Here is a 19,494-nt window from a genome sequence, read left to right as displayed (position 1 = left end):
TATATGGCTCACAAAACTGAATCCTCCATTGATCAGCATTTAAATCTTAGAATGTTTTACATCTTATAAAAAAAATTTATTAAAAACTGATAGTTGCAAGGATTCATACTTGTTAAATCCACCATAGCAGTATCTATAATATATATATACATTTTAAATCCTCCAGTAAGAGTTGATTTTTACTGCCTGCTTCATCGGTGGTCTAGTGGTCTGTCGTCATGTTTTTCCAAAAATAAGTAAATACATTTCATTTATTAAATGATTTAAGCAACCTATTTTATTATTTTCTATAATTGAAGAACTTTTTAAGCACCTTTTGGTAAAAATGGCTATTTTCAAGGGTTTTCCAGGACTTAAATTTGAAAAAGCCATATTAAAGTACTTCAAGCACCTTGTACCCTTTTGGGAGTAAAACGATATGGTGAGCGATATGTTGGAGCCATAAGCAATACAATCTTATATTTTCTTTAACAGGTCTTGAATAATGGTTCTTATCTGGAACAGACACCATTGTGACCTAAATTAGGGTGACAACATCAAACAAAAATTTACATTAAAGGGGTTGTACACACAGAAATTAAAATTCTGTCATCATTTACACCAAACCCGTATACCTTTTTCATACGATGATTAATACAAAGGGAGATGTTAGTCAGAATAGCCAGGAACTGACTGTTTCAGTCACCATTCACTTTTATCGGAAGACCGATGCAATTGTGTTTCACGGATGAAAGAAAGCCATACAAGTTTGGAACAACATGATAGATGAGTAAATGATGACAGAATTGTCATTTTTGGCTGAACTATCCCTTTAAATACAACTAAGAAACACCCTAATGTACATAGTAATTAATTAGTTATAGATAACTTGATTGATAATAGAGATATAATAGCAATATTAAACAAAATACTAAATCTATTACTACAAAAAGTAAAATGCGTGGGGCAAAAATACAGGGATATTTGGGAACTGTGGATTGATGACTCAAACAGATCAGTGAATCCATTTCTTGAACTTGTTCACTGAAACAAACCCATTGATACAAACTCTTGCTATCAACATTCAAATACATCGAATCACGTCACTGTGTGGTCGTAAACTCAGTCAGGAGTTTACATTTTGTCTGCCACACAGAAATAACCGCCAGAGCGAGTGTGTGTATGAACTGCAGAGAGTGTGCTCGCGGATTTTCCTGTAATTGAGGGACAGGGGGCAGAGCTCACTGGAGCAACATTAGGGCTCACATTGCAGTGTTAATCAAAAAAGAAATGCTTACCACATGGAGGATCTTATTTTCTGTTTCATAGACAGTGCAGTCCTGCAAGAGGAGAGAGTAAGATATTAACATTATTTTATACACTTTAGGCCTACACACACACACACACACACACACACACACACACACACACACACACACACACACACACACACAAGAGCAGTTGAGAAAACATTTACTGTGCAAAGTATCTTTGTGGATAAGATAATCATCCAAACATCTGGGTCACTATTTTCAAAAGACTACTGAGACCACAACTCTCTCTATCTCTCTCTCTCTCTCTCTCTCTCTCTCTCTCAGATGCTGATCTAATATAAGAAGGTTGAACAGAGGACAGCCCCGGGCATCAAAATCTGATGGAGACATTTAAAGGAGCTCCCCAAGTTCCCACTGGAGGCCAGAGCTCCTGTGAAAGTTCATGGAGATACAGCAGAAAGGTGTGTGTAAGTGTTTGTTCAGGTGACACTCTGGCCTCATAAAGTAAGACAAATACATGGAGTGTATACATACAAACACACCCACACAAGTGTGTACAGTAAACTTTCACAGTTGTCTAAATATTTATTAGCCATTCATATGCACATTGACTTTTACTGATCTTACATTGAACTAACTATAATGACCATACTCTGAAACCGTGTCTATACTAGAAGCAGCCAATGGCTTGAGGTGGCCTACACCTGAAGTGCTGAGGCTGAAAGCCTATAGATCAATCAGATATAGCTCTAGGTGAAATGGAAGAATAACTGGGATAACTTTGTATCCCATTTTCTTCAATGAAAGTCCATTGGTATAAAATATGTCTTTGAATAGGCTATTTTAGAATAGTTTAATTATTTTTACACTTGTGTTATAATGTTATATTAATACTTAATGTACTGCTACAATTGCCCATAAATATGGTTAGAAACCATATTGTCAGAAAGTAATATGGTCACAAATTATACAGATATATAACATATACTGTAATATTTTTTCTATCCCAAATTATAAAGTAAATTTTCTTGAAAACTTTAAACACTGTGTCTCTGTGGCACTATAAAAAATTCTGTCTGTTTTGAGTGACACGTTTAGACCTGTCCCAAAACAATTACACAACCAATGGTGTGAGTTGGGGCCAGAACTATCTCTTTGTTTGACCAATGTCAGGCGGAGGGCGTATTCAGAAAGCTGTTTAGAAAACAATGTTTATTTTTGCAATTACATTCAGTGGTGCAAGAGTTGCAGAAATTATATACTTCAGCTTGAAGTCTCAACAATAATTATTAAATTTTTTTTTATTTTACTATGTAACAAATTCCTTGGTTCCAGGGAATGAGGAAGCGGGAGATGGCGTACTTCATTCAAATAATATTTAATATATTTAAGATTTAAAACCTCTTTAAACACACACACACAGCTCTGAAGCTCGGCTCTCTCTCCCTTCTGTTGCCGTCTCCTCCCATTTTATCTCCGAATCACAGCTCACTGGGAATAAACAGGTTTTAGCACAGATATAAATCCTTAACCACTTAGCTTTACCGGAATTCACTCTCCACAGATCGGCGCTCGATCGCACCCCTGCCTCCACATATTATCATTGTAGATATGTCAATGTAGGATGACCAACTGATGTATGTTGTACACTGACAATCTATGAAATATTAAAGATTCAAGAGACTTATCAAAGGCCAGTCTGGTCATCATCCATCACCATGGAAACGCTCCCTCTACCTCCTATATCCATTACTGCCCCCAAACTCAATGCCCACAAGCAGATGACTCTCTTTTTGTTTGGTCATCAATACTATTTTTCTTTGTTCCTTCAGTATCATAGAGAGTGAGAGAGCTTATTTTGTGCCATCTTCTTTTATTCTGTCCTCTCTTGATCTCTGCCTCTTTTCTGTTGCAGCTGCTGTGCTGATTTGAGCAGATCTCAGCTCTCACCTGCACCTCTTCCCCCTCATCACTATGAAGTCATAAACCTCCCACCCACCTGAGACACTCACACATTACCAAAGACCTGAGAGCCAGCCAGACACGGAGAGAGAGAGAGAGAGAGAGAGAGAGAGAGAGAGAGAGAGAGAGAGAGAGAGCGCGCAAAAGAAAAGAGTGTTACCTGGAAATGAAACCACATTGATTTATTCTCCTCTTTCCTTTTGAGTACCCCTGAGCATCTCCACACCCTTTCTCATGAGCTGTCACTCAACCCATGGATCACTACACAGAATGCCAGTGTGCACATTTTGTGTGTATGTGTGTGCATATGTGTGATAAGGACTGGAGGCGCAAAATTGACACATGCATTTTCATGTCACAGAATGGTATTTAAATCATGAGAAAATAACTTGCAGAGAGAGAGAAAGAGAGAGAGAGACCCCTTCACATACATACAGTATATACCTACAGATAAACATTTTATATTGAGTTCCAATGCAAATGTCCTCTATAAACACATATGAGCTCAGACTGAGTGAACAAAACTTTTCCTGTGCTCAGATTTTTGCATGACAAAATATTAGTGTCTATGTGTATGTTTGCAAGAGGTCACTGCTGGAAAATACATCTAAAACAAATGCTTTATAGCAATATCTGTTGTTGCACAACTATAAGACTGCAACAAAAATCTGCATAGCATTATGAATTGTTTGACTCATTCCGGGACAAATAATGCATGAAATTGATCTTAGCTGAAAGTGTTTGCAATCACATACTTGCGCATACTTGCGTTGCATTATGAATTGCAATGTCTGACTCATTTCGGAATGCAACAACACATGAAATTGATCTTGCATAGCTAAAAGTGTTTGTGTTCACGTACTTGCGCAAACCTGCATTGCATTATGAATGGCAATGTCTAGAATACAACAACGCATTAAATTGATCTTGCATAGCTAAAAGTTTTTGCGTTCATGCACTTGCGCAAACATGCCTTGCATTATGAATTGCAATGTCTAAAACACAACAACACATGAAATTGATCTTGCATAGCTAAAAGTACTTGCATTCGTGTACTTGCGCAATGCTGCTTTGCATTATGAATTGCAATGTCTGGCACGTTTCAGAAAGCAACATCGCATGAAATTGATCTTGCATAGCTAAAAATGTTTGCTTCCACGTACTTGCGCAAACCCACATTGCATAATAAGTTAAAATGTCTGATACGTTTCGCAAAGCAAAAACACATTAATTGATCTTTTATAGATAAAAGTGCTTGTGTTCACATACTTATGCAAACTATATTTTGGGCCTCAGGTGCTAGCTATGTTTTTACCACAGTAGCAGCTTTGCAGGATTCTAGCTGGTCCAAGCTAGTTTATGTTGTTGATAAGCCACCAGCAGTGGATTACCTAGAGTGGGGACCTGGCTGAGCTGGTAGACCATCTTGGTCAAGGGCCCTGCTGGAAAAAACAGGTCATCATCTTAAAACTGGAGTATGTCATTTCTGCAACACTAGTGCCAACAAAAAGAATTGCAAAAATAAATATAATTTTTTTTTAAACAGTTTTCTGAATATGCCCCTTGCCTGCCGTTGTTCAAACAGTCAGATAGTCCCTCCCCCAACTAACGCCATTGAGTGCATGGGCAGAGTGCACAGATGTAGCCAGGTACGTAGTTAGACAGGCAGGTAGCCATCAAATCATTGCATTCGGGCCGAATGAAATGACTGGACAGGCCTTTTACAGGCCTGTGACTGCCACAGATAATGGATTTTTTTGTTTTTTTGTATCAGAGCAGTTGGTTTAGTGATTGCTGTCAGGATGCAACGAGACTTTCAACAAGTATAACAAAAAATGCTTCCGGTATAAATTGCATACTCCAGCTTTAAGGTGGTCCAGCAGGTTTTTGGAACATGGTAGCTTGTTTGTCCAAGATGGTCTACCAACTCAGTCAGGTACCAAGCAGCTGGTATTTCAGCTAGTCAACCATCTAAACCTACCTGAACCATCTTGGAACAGCTAATGAGCACCTGTTGGATATTCTAGCAGAACAAAAAAAGAGAGAGAGGGACATCTGGCCCATTTTGACCTCACACCATAAGGTCTGATCTGGGAACAAGACCCTTACTGGCTGAGACTGCCCGAAACCACTGGTATTTGCTAAGATTAGACTGACATTTCTTTCTTCAATGCTGTAATCTGTCCTGGATTAAGAGAAAGATTTGGCATGGTGTCCAGGTTGAGCTGGCTGTAACTGACTCATCAATTTAATGCCACTCTTGCTGGCCGTGAACTTCTGACCACACCAGAAATAATCTGCAGGGTACACATACTGTTAACATTAACACACATGTGTCAACACTGCAGGGGCCTTGAATTGTTTACCTCTCTTGAATTGTCCTATCTTTTTGTTGTCTCAAACATGGTTAACACACACACACTGGTCATGTTTAAAAATGTCTCGAAATTGTTATGCGGCCCAGTGGAGGATTTGGCTCCCAAGGCCAGTAAATGCCACCATTGAAGAAGACCCTTTTATATCTCATAAGGCACAGTTATTTACCGATAGCGTTTGCCGCCCAATAGTTTGATTCCATCCATCCATCCATCCATCCATCCATCGTCAACCGCTTATCCTGTGTACAGGGTCGCGGGGGGCTGGAGCCTATCCCAGCTAACATTGGGCGAAAGGCGGGGGACCGAATAGTTTGATTCCAATGGGCTGAATTGTAAACTGTTAATAAATTTGACCTATTCATCTAGTTATGTTGGTTCTAGTTAATGCTGTTACCTGCTGTACTATGGTAGTGAGTTCCAAGCACAGCTGGATCACGTTGTTCCGGGTCTCGGAATAGTCCGTCACAGCAGCAAATGGTGACCTGCAAAAAAAGTAACACCTGAAATTAACCATTAGATTATTCTTAGAGCCAGACCGACAAGATGGACAATTTGAATGTATGTAGTCTATATACAGTATGGGTGCAGTATGAGTGCTTGTAAACTTAAAGTGTGTGTTGTGGTACTGTATGTGATCCCTGTTGGCCGAGAGTGTACTTTAGACCCAGTTTTGCTCTTCCTGTGAGTGACGGAGTGAATGTGGGTCGTGTGTATTGAGGCTGTGAGCTATATATATATATACACATGGCTGTAGGAACATTGGTTCATCGTTTCCATCCTGTATCTAAATATTCCTCTCAGACCATTGGGAACACCAGATGACACACACACAGAAGCCCCTCATGATTTAGAAACTCTAACAATCCATCACCACTGGGCTAAAAATCATTCATTCACTTCATTCAAAGACCCCACATTCACTCTTACACAATCCATATATGCATTCTAGAGTTGAATTCGCTCCCCTTAACAGGATTTGGGAAGCAGCTTTGACAGAATATTAAATCCACCCCCAAGATTTTTCAACACACACAAACTCCGCTCCAAAATTTCACCGGTTTCACTCGACTGACAAATAAAATTAGCTGTAAATGAGTACGTTGACAGTGTCTGACCCCAGTTCAAGGACACCTGCCTGGACAGTGTCTGAACAAAACCTGAGGGCGAGAGGGGGAGGGAGCAAGGGGAGAATGAGAAAAGGAGAGACAAAGATGAAATAGCAACACGAAAACTAGATTTTCACCAGTTTACAAGTTATACAAGTGAAACTTGTAAGTGGTGCTTCCCCATGCAAAAGTCGCTACCGCAACGCTATGGTGTTGGGTGTTGTGCCCAGAATATTGCTATGTGGTTGTTTAAGTGTTCTTGGCATGTTGCTATACAGTTTCTAAGGCTTTCTTGGTGGTTGCTTGACTGACTGAAGTCCCACTCCCAAAGTCTCTAAGATATTAATCTGCCTAAAATTACTTCAATATAAATCTATAGGATTTTTTTCACTTTTTTTATTGTCTGCCAAGTTAAAATCTTCAATAAGCCACAAGATTTGAGGTATTATTCATGTCCGTAGTGAAAATTTAGGACGAGTTTAATACTAAAGTTTAGTTTGTTCAAGTCCCTTATCCCAAGTATGAGCAATCATTATATTGATGCTTGATTAAGCAAGCTCCACTAACAGGAATGAAAAAGACAATTCACAACAAAGTCATCCTGTAGTAAAGTGGTAAAAGTGAGAGGTTTGGGCCAGAGCAAGATTGAGAGACATGAACAAGAGGCAAAAATCTATGCAGAACACTCAGTTCTCTCCAGGACTGAACTAGCCTTCATTACATCCAACCCTTGGTTTTTCTGTGTATTTAAGCCCTGAGCGCCATCTGGATGAAAAAGCTTCAGGCTGACAAGAAATGAGAAGGCAAAAATGCGAGTGGTACCACTACCCTCTCCTCAAAGACAGGCCTCAAAGTTTCTTAACCTTTTCCTGCTCCAGTTTTTTGATGCTTGAGAGTCTGGACACTGTGATGAGCTTGTATTTACTACACATTTAAATTTAGCGTGAATGAAAGAAATGCTGAGGGAGGTTGAATAAAGGAAGTATACTCTGTTCAATGTGCTGTACAGTTGTGTACCTGTTTGGTAAAAGTTATTTAGTTTAAACACTGAAAAAACATCTTTCCAAAAATTTCAAGACAACAAAAAGCACATAAAGTAGTTCTGTCAGCTGAACAATCAACAATCAATATGGCATCTACTCTGACTAAGGTCTATTGTGCTCCTTAATGAAACCAATAGTAAACTATTCAATGAACCTGACAGAACTCCCTCAATGTTACTTATAAGTCATCTCTAAGACCATAAGCCCCACACCCAGGGCCACACCCACATATACAATAAATAATAAGAATGAGGGGAAAGCCCACTGCAAATCCATCATGAACACCCATAAGCATTCCATCATCAGCTTGGCAAGTGGCAGAGCAGAGCCACTGTCCGTCTGGATGGATATCAACAAATAACACTTAAGGGACTGAGACACTCAAAGTCTGTCATAATGTCTTTTGGCTTCAAATCCAAATCCACCTGCGGTGAGTACCTCTTTTATTCCCTTTCTCTTTTACTATGTCTTAGTGGAGATGACAGCTCTATTGGGGACTATTTTGGCAGGAATGAGATGCCGGGGAGCGTAATTAGGCCAGCATTAATGAAAGAGGGAAACAAGACACCACCCCTCCCAACCAGTGGCCTTGTTCTCATGGTGTGCGTTCTAGGGATGTGCAAAATGACATATTTTCAAAATAGTCTAGTCGTGGGTTGCCTGAATGACTTGTCAGTTAATCAGTCTTAAGGAAGATCGGTATAATTATGTTTGTTTTGGGTTCACTTGACCCAAAAAAACAGCTCAAAGGAATGGAATAGAATCCAGGGGTCTCAAATGCATTTTAAAAGTTGGAGTATTTTTACGAATTTGACACAGCGTCTTAAAAAATATAATATTTCAGGCAGGAATTAAATCCCATACATACAGGATTACTGGATTAGATAAATGCATATCTAATAAATTCTTCTATAAACAGATGTTTCTCATTTCTCATCTGTTTCTATCTTGTACTATTATTTATCCTCATCATACACTCACAAAGCACATTATTAGGAACACTATGGTATCTGAGATTATATTTTTTCCCATTCTGATGGCTGATGTGAACATTAGCCAATGTTTCTGAACCGTATCTGCATGATTTTATGCACAGCAGCCACATGATTGTCTAATTAGATAATCACATGAATAAGTAGGTGTACAGGTGTTCCTAATAAAGTGTTCAGTTAGTGTATTTTCATCAACAGTATGCTTTAATAAAATTTATTAATTTTTATCATGATACCTCTTTTTGTTTCCGTATTTGTTATCATAGTAGAATTGTCATCGAACATTGGCTGTAGCGGTGTCAGGGGCATTCGGACCAGGGATAATGGTGGACATTAGTAACAAGGGCCCTCACTGGAGGGGACCCACAGAAAGGCTTTAATAATATCCCATGAAATTATCATGAAGACATTAGATATAGTAATAGCATGCTGTTAGTAGGAATACAACATCACAAGACATCCATCAGTAAAAATGGGCATTTCCCCTAATTTGCCTTGTCTCCCAATCGTGTTAGCGACCCCCTCCCCACCCTCAACGAAAACATAAAGTTGCCTGGTCCTCAAATTCAGGCAGCACACAGTGAAAACTGAGCACACATCATGTACATTACCTAGTCTGTTAATCTTTGTTAATGTTAATTTATCAAAATAATATTGTTAATTTTTTTAATCACGTTAGTTCACATTGTTTCAGCTAATCTTAACATACACAACTTTTCACATAAAAGTGTAAATGTAAAAATTAACAATAAACAAGATTAATAAATGCTGTAAAAGCATTTATTAATCTTTTGAGGAGAGGGTAGTGGTACCACTCGCATTTTTGCCTTCTCATTTCTTGTCAAGTTAAAGGAATATTCTGGGTTCAATTCAAGCTCAATCGCCAGCATTTGTGGCATAATGTTTATTTCCAAAAGAAAAAAAACCCAGCTCAAATAAAACATGTTTTAACAGAAGAATTAATGTAAGTAATTTTATACAAAAAATAAGCTTCACATTTCAGCTTTTAAACCCTCCAAACCCGGCCTGATTCACTGTAACCTCAATTTTTGCTTATTTAAAAAAAAAAGAGGGATTAGTCAAAATACATTTTTGCGGTAATCAACATTATGCCAGAAATTCTGTTGATTTAGCTTCACTTATAGTGAACCTGTAATATTCCTTTAACTATTGTGTTAACTAATGTTAACGAATGCAAACTTATCGTAAAATGTTGCCAAAATAGATAAACTAGTCGACCCTGACTAATCAACTAGTAGATTGTTGGATGATTAGTCAACTAGTTAACCATTGTGATCCATCCCTAGTATGCTCCTGTGAACTAAGTCTCCTAAACTAAACAATGTGCATGTCACGGTCCTGCCACTTTGGTCTTGGTTTTTCATGTCGTGGCGAGATCGCAGCCGTCTCCTCTCCCTGATTGTCCAGTGCTGTCTTGCCTTGTTCTATGTTCTGTCAGGGTTCAGACACTTCTGTTGGTAGTGTTTATTATCTGGTGATCGAGCTCTGACTCACCTAGTCAGAACTGCTCACCCAGCCAAGTCACCTGGTTAAGCCCAGTCATCACACGAAGCCCAGTCAAGCCACCTAGACAAGTCACCAAGCCCAGTTTAAGTGCTCCACCAGTGCCACCCTGGCTTGTCCTGCCGGCCCTCTCCTGGTCTGTTCTGTTGTCTGTTGACATGAGTGCATGTTGCTTGTGTTTTCCTGGTGGCATGAGCTTGTGTCACTTGTCTGTGTAGGTCATGTGTAAGTCCATGGTTTTGTTTGGTTTCTTCGTTGCCACATGCTTTTCTGTCTTGAGTGATACTCCACCATCTTGTGTGCCTTGTTACTTGTTATCTGTTTCACCTGTTCTCCCTCGTTAGTCTGCTTATTTAAACTCCTCCTGTGTTCAATCTTGTGTCAGATTATTTTGTATGAATTCCTTTTGCTCTGTTCCCTGTTCCCTGTTCCCTGTTTTGGTCGGTTGGTTTTTATTTGTTTCTTTCAGTTTTCAGTTTTTGTTTGTATATTGTTTGGATTGTAACGAAACTTAGCGAAACCACATCCTGTGTTTGGATCTGTTCGACCATAACTTCACCTTAGTTAGCAAGCCATGACCCTCTAGGAAAGTTGTTTTGTATCAGCCCTTTCAGCTTGGACTTTGATTCAAATCCAGGCTGGGCCCATTTGAATTGTTATCAAGTCAGGAGGTTCAATTGAGGCTATCTGCTCAGTTGTGTGTGATTGTGGATATGGACTGATCTCAGGTCCAGTACCAGAGAGTGGGGCAGCCATTGCCCAGGAAAAGCAACAGAGAGATAGTGCTCTCGGTAGGGAGTGGGTGAGATTAAATCAAACAGTATCTGATGGAAAGGTTCCTACTGAGCAGTGCTGTTCCAGTCCAGAGCTTTAAGCTGGGCTCAGTATGCAGTACCAAAGGGAGTCGGTTGGAGCCAAGCAGCTGGGTGCCAAATGGATTGTTCAGCACAAACTACCTGCCTAAATTACCTTAATTTCATAGTTAGTGAAAAAGTAGAAATACAGTAGCAGTACAGTCTAAATCTTACAAGCGTTTCAGACTCCATTATTATCAACAAAGTTGAGTGTGTTTAGATGCACAATCTTACACTGAGTGTTATTTAAAGGGATACTCACTTTATTTGTCATTACAAATCTGACTTTTTTCACATGTGAAACACAAAAGGAGATGTTGGGCAGAACGTTAGAGATGGATTACCTCAGTCACTTTCATTGTATGGAAAAAAGAAAAACATTAATGGTGACTAAGGATACCATTCATCCTAACATCTCCTTTTGTGTATCACAGAAGAAAATCAGGTTTGGAACAAAATGAGGGTTAGTAAATGATTTAGATTCTAGATTTTTGTCCTTTACTCTGATTTTGCTCTGCACGGAAATAAAAAAAAAAAAGAGGAATTTGGTGAGAATGAACCTTTGTTGTGTAAGACCTCTTCAAACATCCTTGTACCTGATTGCTAAGGGGTGGAACACAATCAACATGTTTGTACTTAAGCAGACAAAGACTGACCCTACACACACTAGACAAGAGATTCAAGGCCTACAATTTCAGCACACCCTGCCCACCCAATGACACCAAATGTCACTCTAACTCATCACTTGGCTTAAGGGACGACCATGTGAGCACAATGGACAATGTACTCAAAAAGGACATGTTACTGGAATAACATTACCTTAACCCTATAATCACCATCAATTGTTTGAAGGCCACTGATTGGTTGATGTGAAAGGATATTGATCCAGGCCCACATGAATCATGGTAAAAAATGTTGCGTGTAATATTTATATAGATGTGAAAATACTTTCTCCCATCCCAAATTAATGTGTAGAATCCACTATAAGTAAGCTACTCATAGGCTGATTTCCCTGAGATGTGTAAACACTGTTGTTCTGTGGCGCTTTCAACATTGCAACACTGAATTTAACATATCAACATTGGATCCACCAATGGTGTGTGTTTGTGGTTGAACTTAGTGTTTGTCAAAACAAAGGAAGATAGGGGAAAAGTTTGGGAAACTTGCTTGAAATTAGTCAGTGTTTTTGCTATGTTGTTAATTGCCACTGATACCACAAAAACTTCACACTACATTACTGCCCTATAAAGCTAAAATGCAGTAACTATGTCTATGCTGAAATTGGCTTCAAAGTTTTTTGATTGTTCTGTCAAATGTGGATTGTCAATTGGTCTCAATCCATTTTCTGAATCTGAGTATAAATAAGCCAAAACTGTCTGTCACAATATATTTATACAAGATTATAGTCTAAGGCAGTAATTCTTAACTTGTGGGTCATCAGTGCAAACATTTAAATAGAAATAACATTTGCATGGTAAAAGAAAATACAACCCAGGCTACTGTATATGCAGGTGCATTAAATATGGGTTCACAAATATAAACATGGTTTGTGTTAACCACATCATGCTTTATTGGCTGTCAAGACCATTAAACCAGTAAAATTCAATAATGTCAATAAATAATTTTGGTACTGTATTGGGTCTCGACTTGATGTCCAATGTGAGTGTCGGCCCTGTAATTAAACCAGTTCAGAATCACTCACTGGTCAAAGGGACCATTAAGAACAAATGCTTGTGCTAAGAAATTAAAAAATGCGACACTCCTGTACGAGATGCTGAAAAAAAAAGTGAGATTAGGCGCAATGGTCAAACACGTCTATCTAGCACGTTTACCTAAAAAAAGCTATGGAAAAACAGGGCAAATGGACACAAAAGAACGTTCAATGTGATCATCCCCTAAAAGACCCAATTTCGGTTTTAACTCAGTTTTGCCTTTGCAAAAACAGTCAAGTCACCTGAAAAAAGACATATCATTGAAACTGAAAATAACACTATCCAAGTCAGTTCCTCAAGTCACAAATGCATTCTGACTAGCAACAGAAACCCCGGAGCTCAGCTAAAGATACAGTAGTTTCCCCTCATCATTTATCCTTAAGGTCATAATTTGTATCTTTATATGATATCAAATATTTTCTCTGGTGTTTCTCAGGAGCTCACCTCTAAAGTAGAGGAACTTGATTTAGCTCAGCAACACTCCAAAAAGTGAAGGCTATAAAAACTTGATACATCAATGTGATTAAAATATATATTACATTGAATCTGTGTATGTATATTAAGTATATATTAATTATTGTATTGATTTTTAAGTAGTATTAATATGCAGCTCTTAGCAGAACTAACCTATCGAGCCAGGCCAGGAGGCTTTTAGCAGCAGCGATGAGGTCCACCACAGAGGTAAGGAAATCATTGGGCAGCTTGCGGGTTGTCCGGCCGTCGTAATGACCACTGCGGCGGCGGCATGTGATGAAGTTCTGGAGGTTCTTGGCAGATGCATTGAGCTTGTGAGAGAGAGTTTTCAGGTTTTCAGTCTCCAGTCCATAATTCTGTCAAAAGGAGATGAAGACGATAAAGAGCTGTAGTGATAAATGAGCTCTTAAGTGATGCCAGATGTGACAAAGACTGACTTGCAAACAATTGTAGGAATGACTCAATAAGATTCGTTTTTCTTTTTTTTTTCTCTCTCTCTCTCTCTATTTTTAGACTGATGACTCTTCTCTCTCTCTCTATTTCAAATTTCATTTTAGCATGCTTTATTGGCATGACAAATACTGTACATTTTTATTGTCAAAGGATTTACAGTTTTACTGTGTACAATAAGAAATTGTGCAATTAAGTACAATAATGTAAAATAAAGTGAAAATAAACTACTCACTTAAATGAACTATAATGAAATACTATCAATTATATAAATATAATATAAACAAAATGTAATAGTTCAGTATAAAATAAAGTAAAATAAATTAGTGAAATACTCCATGCTTTTCTGTGAGATAACATTATCTGCATATCTAAATCAGATAAAAAAACATGTCTGAACAAAGTCAAAGTGCATGCTTCATATATGCATCATTTCATTTACAATGCATAGGGGTCTTTGCCATCTTTCAAAACCGCTGACGTGTGTGTGTGTGTGTGTGTGTGTGTGTGTGTGTGTGTGCGTGTTTTTGTGATTTACGAGGACAATTTTGTAAGTTACAAATTAGTAATTACAAGGGTATTATGCTATAAATGTGATTTATGAGGACATTTCTAGTGTCCCCATAATTCAAATCGCTTAAAAATCATACTAAACAATGTTTTATTGAAAATGTAAAAATGCAGAAGGTTTTCTGTGAGGGTTACGTTTAGGGGTTGTGTTAGGTTTAGAGGATAGAATCTATAGTTTATACAGTATAAAAGTCATTATGTCTATGGAAAGTCCTCATAATGATAGGTAGACCAACATGTGTGTGTGTGTGTGTGTGTGTGTGTGTGTGTGTGTGTGTGTGTGTGTGTGTGTGTGTGTGTGTGTGCGTGTATTTATCACTTTGTGGGGACCAAATGTCCCCATAAGGATAGTAAAACCCGAAATTTTTGACTTTGTGGGGACATTTTGTCGGTCCCCATGAGGAAAACAGCTTATAAATCATACTAAATTATGTTTTTTGAAAATGTAAAAATGCAGAAAGTTTTCTGTGAGGGTTAGGTTTAGGGGTAGGGTTAGGTTTAGGGGATAGAATATAAAGTTTGTACAGTATAAAAACCATTATGTCTATGGAAAGTCCCCATTAAACATGGAAACACAACATGTGTGTGTGTGTGTGTGTGTGTGTGTGTGTGTGTGTATGTGTGTGTGTGTGTGTGTGTGTGTGTGTGTGTGTGTGTGTGTGTGTGTGTGTGTGTGTGTGTGTTTGGTGTCAGGGCACCTAGGTAACAAATTACCTTTTCACTGCATAAACAGGATTGATCAAGGGGCTGAGACTGATCAAAAGCAGCATTATACACATACATTATGGAGCATACACACACACACACACACAAACAAACACACACACACACACTAACTGAAACGTATGCTGCCTTGCCATGACGTCCCTGCTAAAAAGACCATCTTAGACCAGAATGGATTTCTATGCTGGTCCAAGATGATTTAATATGGTTTAATGTGTCCAAAACCTAAGCTGCCTTGCTGCTTAGTCAGTCAATTGACTTCCCTGTTAAAAATGACCAGCTTAGAATTTGGTTTATGCTTGTTAGTTCTGGTTTAGTTCTGGTCTAGCTGATGTACCAGCATACCCATGTTGTTCACCGATAAAAAAAAACATGCTGCTCCATCTTTTTGATGAAACTGGTTGACAAAAAGAGGCTTGCTAGTTTAGCTGAGTAAGATGCCTGATAGGGATCACAGCATAACAGCTTCGAATCCTATGCGTGTGTGTTCAGATGAGCATCAATTTCAGTATCTGTTCTCACATCAGCAGGATATCGATCAAAGAGTAATGTGTTCTGTCTGGTCCGAAGAACAAATCACACACACACTCTCTCACTCCCAAACACACACACACACATACACCCACACACACACAAATTACAAATATAGGTAATAAAAACAACTGCATGCAAAGGCTTGTAAAAACACACACATACATTTACAAAAAATGCATTATTTAGTTTGTGAGTGCAGGGAGATGATGGGGAGAGGAGATGCTAAGAATCCTCCATGCTAATCTGTTTAGAAGCTCTCTGCATGAGTGCAGCACTGCACCAGATAACACACATACTGCACAATGAGAGAAAGATAAAGGAACATGGAGGTAAAGAACAAGAGAAAAACAAACAAATAAGCGTGAGAAAGACAGACTGATAGAAGGAAAGCGAAAGAGCTCTGTGCCTCTGAGGTCAATGTGCTCTCAAATAATAAAGACTGAACAGTTCCCTAGATTCCTTTATTATTTGTGTGCGAGTCTATGCTTGTGACAGATCAGGTGTCTCGAGTCATGTTTTTAAAAGTTCACATTCTTTATAACATGTCACTGCATCTAAAAAACACTTCCCTACTGCAAGAGATGATGAAAAAACAGTGAGACGTGGCACAACACAACAAAAAACTCCTTTTGTGTTCCAAATAAAATCATACAGGTTTGAAACAACATGAGGGTGAGTAAATTATACGGATGGGAAAATATATAACATTTCTGAATATTGTGAACCTAAATAAATGCTGAACCATATCAAAACAAAATTTGATATTTCAAAAGTTGCAACATTGTTTTCTGTCCATGTGATCATAAATTAAATGACCAGTTAAACATCAACATTTTTCAGACACTATTAATAGTGTTTGCATAAGGTTCTTGAAGTGCTCTCAAGATTTACCCTCATGCCATCCCAGATATGTATGCAAAACAAAAACAATTTTTTTAGAAGAAGAGTTTTAGAAGAATATCTCGGCTCTATTGGTCCTTACAATGCAAGTGACTGGTGATATCTTGGGAAGCGATATGATAGGTATAAGAAACAGATTAAAGTCCTATTTTACAATAAATGTTGTACTATATTTTACTATCCCTTTAAAGCTTTTAGAAATGTAAGTACTGGAATACCTGGAAATATCCAGGTATTAAAAAATCGTACACAGAAATCTTAAAAGTGCTTGAAATTAAACGGAACATTTCTTCTGTGTAATGTGTGTCCATCAAAGATGAGATCCACGCACACCACTGTCATTAAATAATGTGTCTTTTAATATCCTTTCTGATCTTTAAAGTCAGTTGTAGGTCAAAAAGTAAAAAGAAACATTCATTTGAATCACACATAATATGGATGAAGAAAATTTGATTATATTGAATCTTGAATCTCATATCATACATTGAACCGAATTGAAGATAACCCTATCATCCCACCTCTTGTAAATTATGACAGAATTTTCATTTTTGGCTGAACTATTCCTTTGAATTTAAAAGTGACTTTCAAATTCAACAGTTGAAGCAGGAAGTGCTTGAGTGAAATCCATCACATTCAGAGTCCATGGCTAATTTCATACACACATGTCTGCAGGTTGACATTCACACACATGATGTTCCTTAGTGTGAATGTCAGCAGCTCTGATTTGAGATCAGTGTTCAGAGGAGATAGAGAAGACAGCAAAGTTGTCTTTTTGTGATTTACGCTCTCCTAAATGTCAGTCGCATAGGTCAGTGGTTCACAGCCACTCAGACACAGACTCATTATAGTTCACCTTGTTTTAGAAATCTTACAGATCAAACTCTAAACCAGGTGGGGTAAAGATGGTGAAAAAGAGCTAAATAAAGGGATAAAAGGACAAAGAGACTTAGGATGGAGGACACGAGAGGCAGCTCATACAGACGTGATAAACACTCATCCTGTCATCTGTTCCCTCCTGTCATGGTGCTGACATTCTAAAAGCGTGGGCTGGTAAGTCATTGTTTTAATACCACAACTGAGAGAAGCCAGACAGAGAGAGGGAAAACTAGTTATTAAATGCTAGATAATGTAAAAGGCTCAAGCAATGCAGAGCAAATTTCAACCTAAATTCTTTCTGTCTCACTCACTGTCTGTCCTCTTGGTACCATTTTGAAAAGCAGTTATCAGGCGTGGAACATCTATCAGACACCTGAATAATAATTTGTTAAGTGACACACATACACACAGAGCAGATACAGGCTGAGGACACCAAGACAAACCCACCCAGCAAAAAGCCACATTTCAACACTGATTGACTGACACATTTGAGCACAAAGTGGGGTGAAACACAAGCCATTATGTTTTCCAGAAGCATAAAATTGTTTAGCCTTGACATGAGACTTAAAAGTGAACATGAACAGCATTTGCAATATACTGTATGTATCTTCCATAATGTTGTTTTTGGTCTTTGTAATTACGTGCACTGATGAACTGTGACCAATAAGACCAGGTGCGGGATTCAAGAAAATCTCCATAAGAGAAAAAAATCTGACAGATCTTATGATAAATTATAAGTTCATAATAAGGAATCTAGCTATAAATGTTGAAGGTTTAAGATAAAAAGATAAGAACATTCTTAAGTTAGAAAATAAGAAGCAGATTAAAGGAATAGTTCACCCAAAAATAAATATTCTCTCACTATTCACTTACCCTGAAGCCATCCAAGATGTGTCTTTCTTCTTAAGAACACAAATGAAGGTTTTTAGATGAAGATAGAGCTCTGACAGGTCCTTATAATGTAAATAAATGGGTGCCAGCACTTTGACGGTCCAAAAGTCACATTTAGGCATGTGACTCCAGTCGATTAATGAATGTCTTCTGAAGCAAATCGATAGGTTTATGTAAGAAACAAGTCGATAAAAAAACTTTTAATCAGCGCTTCCATCCAGGGCTCTGATACAGTTTGAAATGGCAGAACTCTTGCATGACATTCGTTCTTCTGTTGTAAATAAGCTCTGCTTCCGAATTCTGGCGTGAACTCAACGATGCACTTACGTCATGCGTCAGCAACATGATGCGTCAACTGCTGGCAGGAAGTGCTTTTATTTAAAGTTTAAAGTTAATAACATTCTAATTGTCGGTTTGCTTCAGAAGACATTCATTGGTTGACTGGAGTTGCGTGGATTACTTTTATGCTGCCTAAATGTGACTTTTGGACCGTCAAAGTGCTGGTACAGGTGTACTTGCATTATAAGGACTTGAGAGACCTCTATCATCTTCTAAAAATCTTCATTTGTGTTCTGCTGAAGAAAGACGGTTACACATTTGGGATGTATCAGGGTAAGTGAATAATGAGGTAATTTTTATTTTTGTGAATTTAGGAATATTTATAAAGTAAATATTAAGTTATCAAGTTCAATTTTGATTTTAGAATATGTTTTAATGTCAGTAGGAAAATTAAAGCAACCTATATTTAAAGTAGGGCTGTTAATAGTTAAAAATCTTAATCAAGTTAATTACATGGCATGCCGATTCATTAATTGAATTAATTGGAATTAATTGACAATTAAATAACAATAATTTTATATATAATGATGAAATAATTATAAATAGTTATGTTTAAATAATTACATAAATTGTATTTATTATAATAAATAAATTTTAAAAACTCAGATAATTAAAATGTATTATATTATTATGGCAGATGAGTAAAGCATTGATAAAACAGTAGAAAAAGTGGCTTTATAATCCAATATATTGTTTATTTTCATATTACTGAACAGAAGCCTATCATTGGCCATTAGTTCACAGCAATACATTTTGCAATTGAATTTGTCAATCAGTGCAATATTTATTATAAGGGCTTTCTTTTCTAAGGATGCATGAATGTAAACCTGCGTCAGAAGAACACTTTTGGAGAGTCTCATTTTGGTTGCGTCTAGGGTTGCAACTCGTCCTGTAAAATACGAGATCATCCAGT

The 19,494-nt window shown here is 37.8% G+C and overlaps 1 protein-coding gene across 11 annotated transcripts in view; it reads right to left on the bottom strand.

Annotated features, from left to right (window-relative positions):
* cnksr2a (connector enhancer of kinase suppressor of Ras 2a) overlaps positions 1 to 19,494 on the bottom strand; it is a 110,408-nt gene that overhangs the window by 54,502 nt on the left and 36,412 nt on the right. For 7 of the 11 annotated variants that reach the window (XM_052113984.1, XM_052113985.1, XM_052113987.1 and 4 more), the window contains exons 3-5: positions 13,452 to 13,654; positions 5,988 to 6,093; positions 1,278 to 1,319 (exon numbers count right to left, since the gene is read on the bottom strand). In XM_052113984.1, coding sequence (XP_051969944.1) covers positions 1,278 to 1,319; positions 5,988 to 6,093; positions 13,452 to 13,654 — 351 coding nt within the window. The remainder of the gene's footprint in view (positions 1 to 1,277; positions 1,320 to 5,987; positions 6,094 to 13,451; positions 13,655 to 19,494) is intronic. The other 4 variants (XM_052113990.1, XM_052113992.1, XM_052113995.1 and 1 more) reach the window with 1 other exon arrangement.

The sequence above is a fragment of the Xyrauchen texanus genome, chromosome 41 (genome assembly GCF_025860055.1).
Source record: "Xyrauchen texanus isolate HMW12.3.18 chromosome 41, RBS_HiC_50CHRs, whole genome shotgun sequence".
Taxonomy (NCBI): Eukaryota; Metazoa; Chordata; class Actinopteri; order Cypriniformes; family Catostomidae; genus Xyrauchen; species Xyrauchen texanus.
The sequence above is the reverse complement of the archived record's forward strand: the minus strand, read 5'-3'. Positions and strand labels throughout refer to the sequence as shown.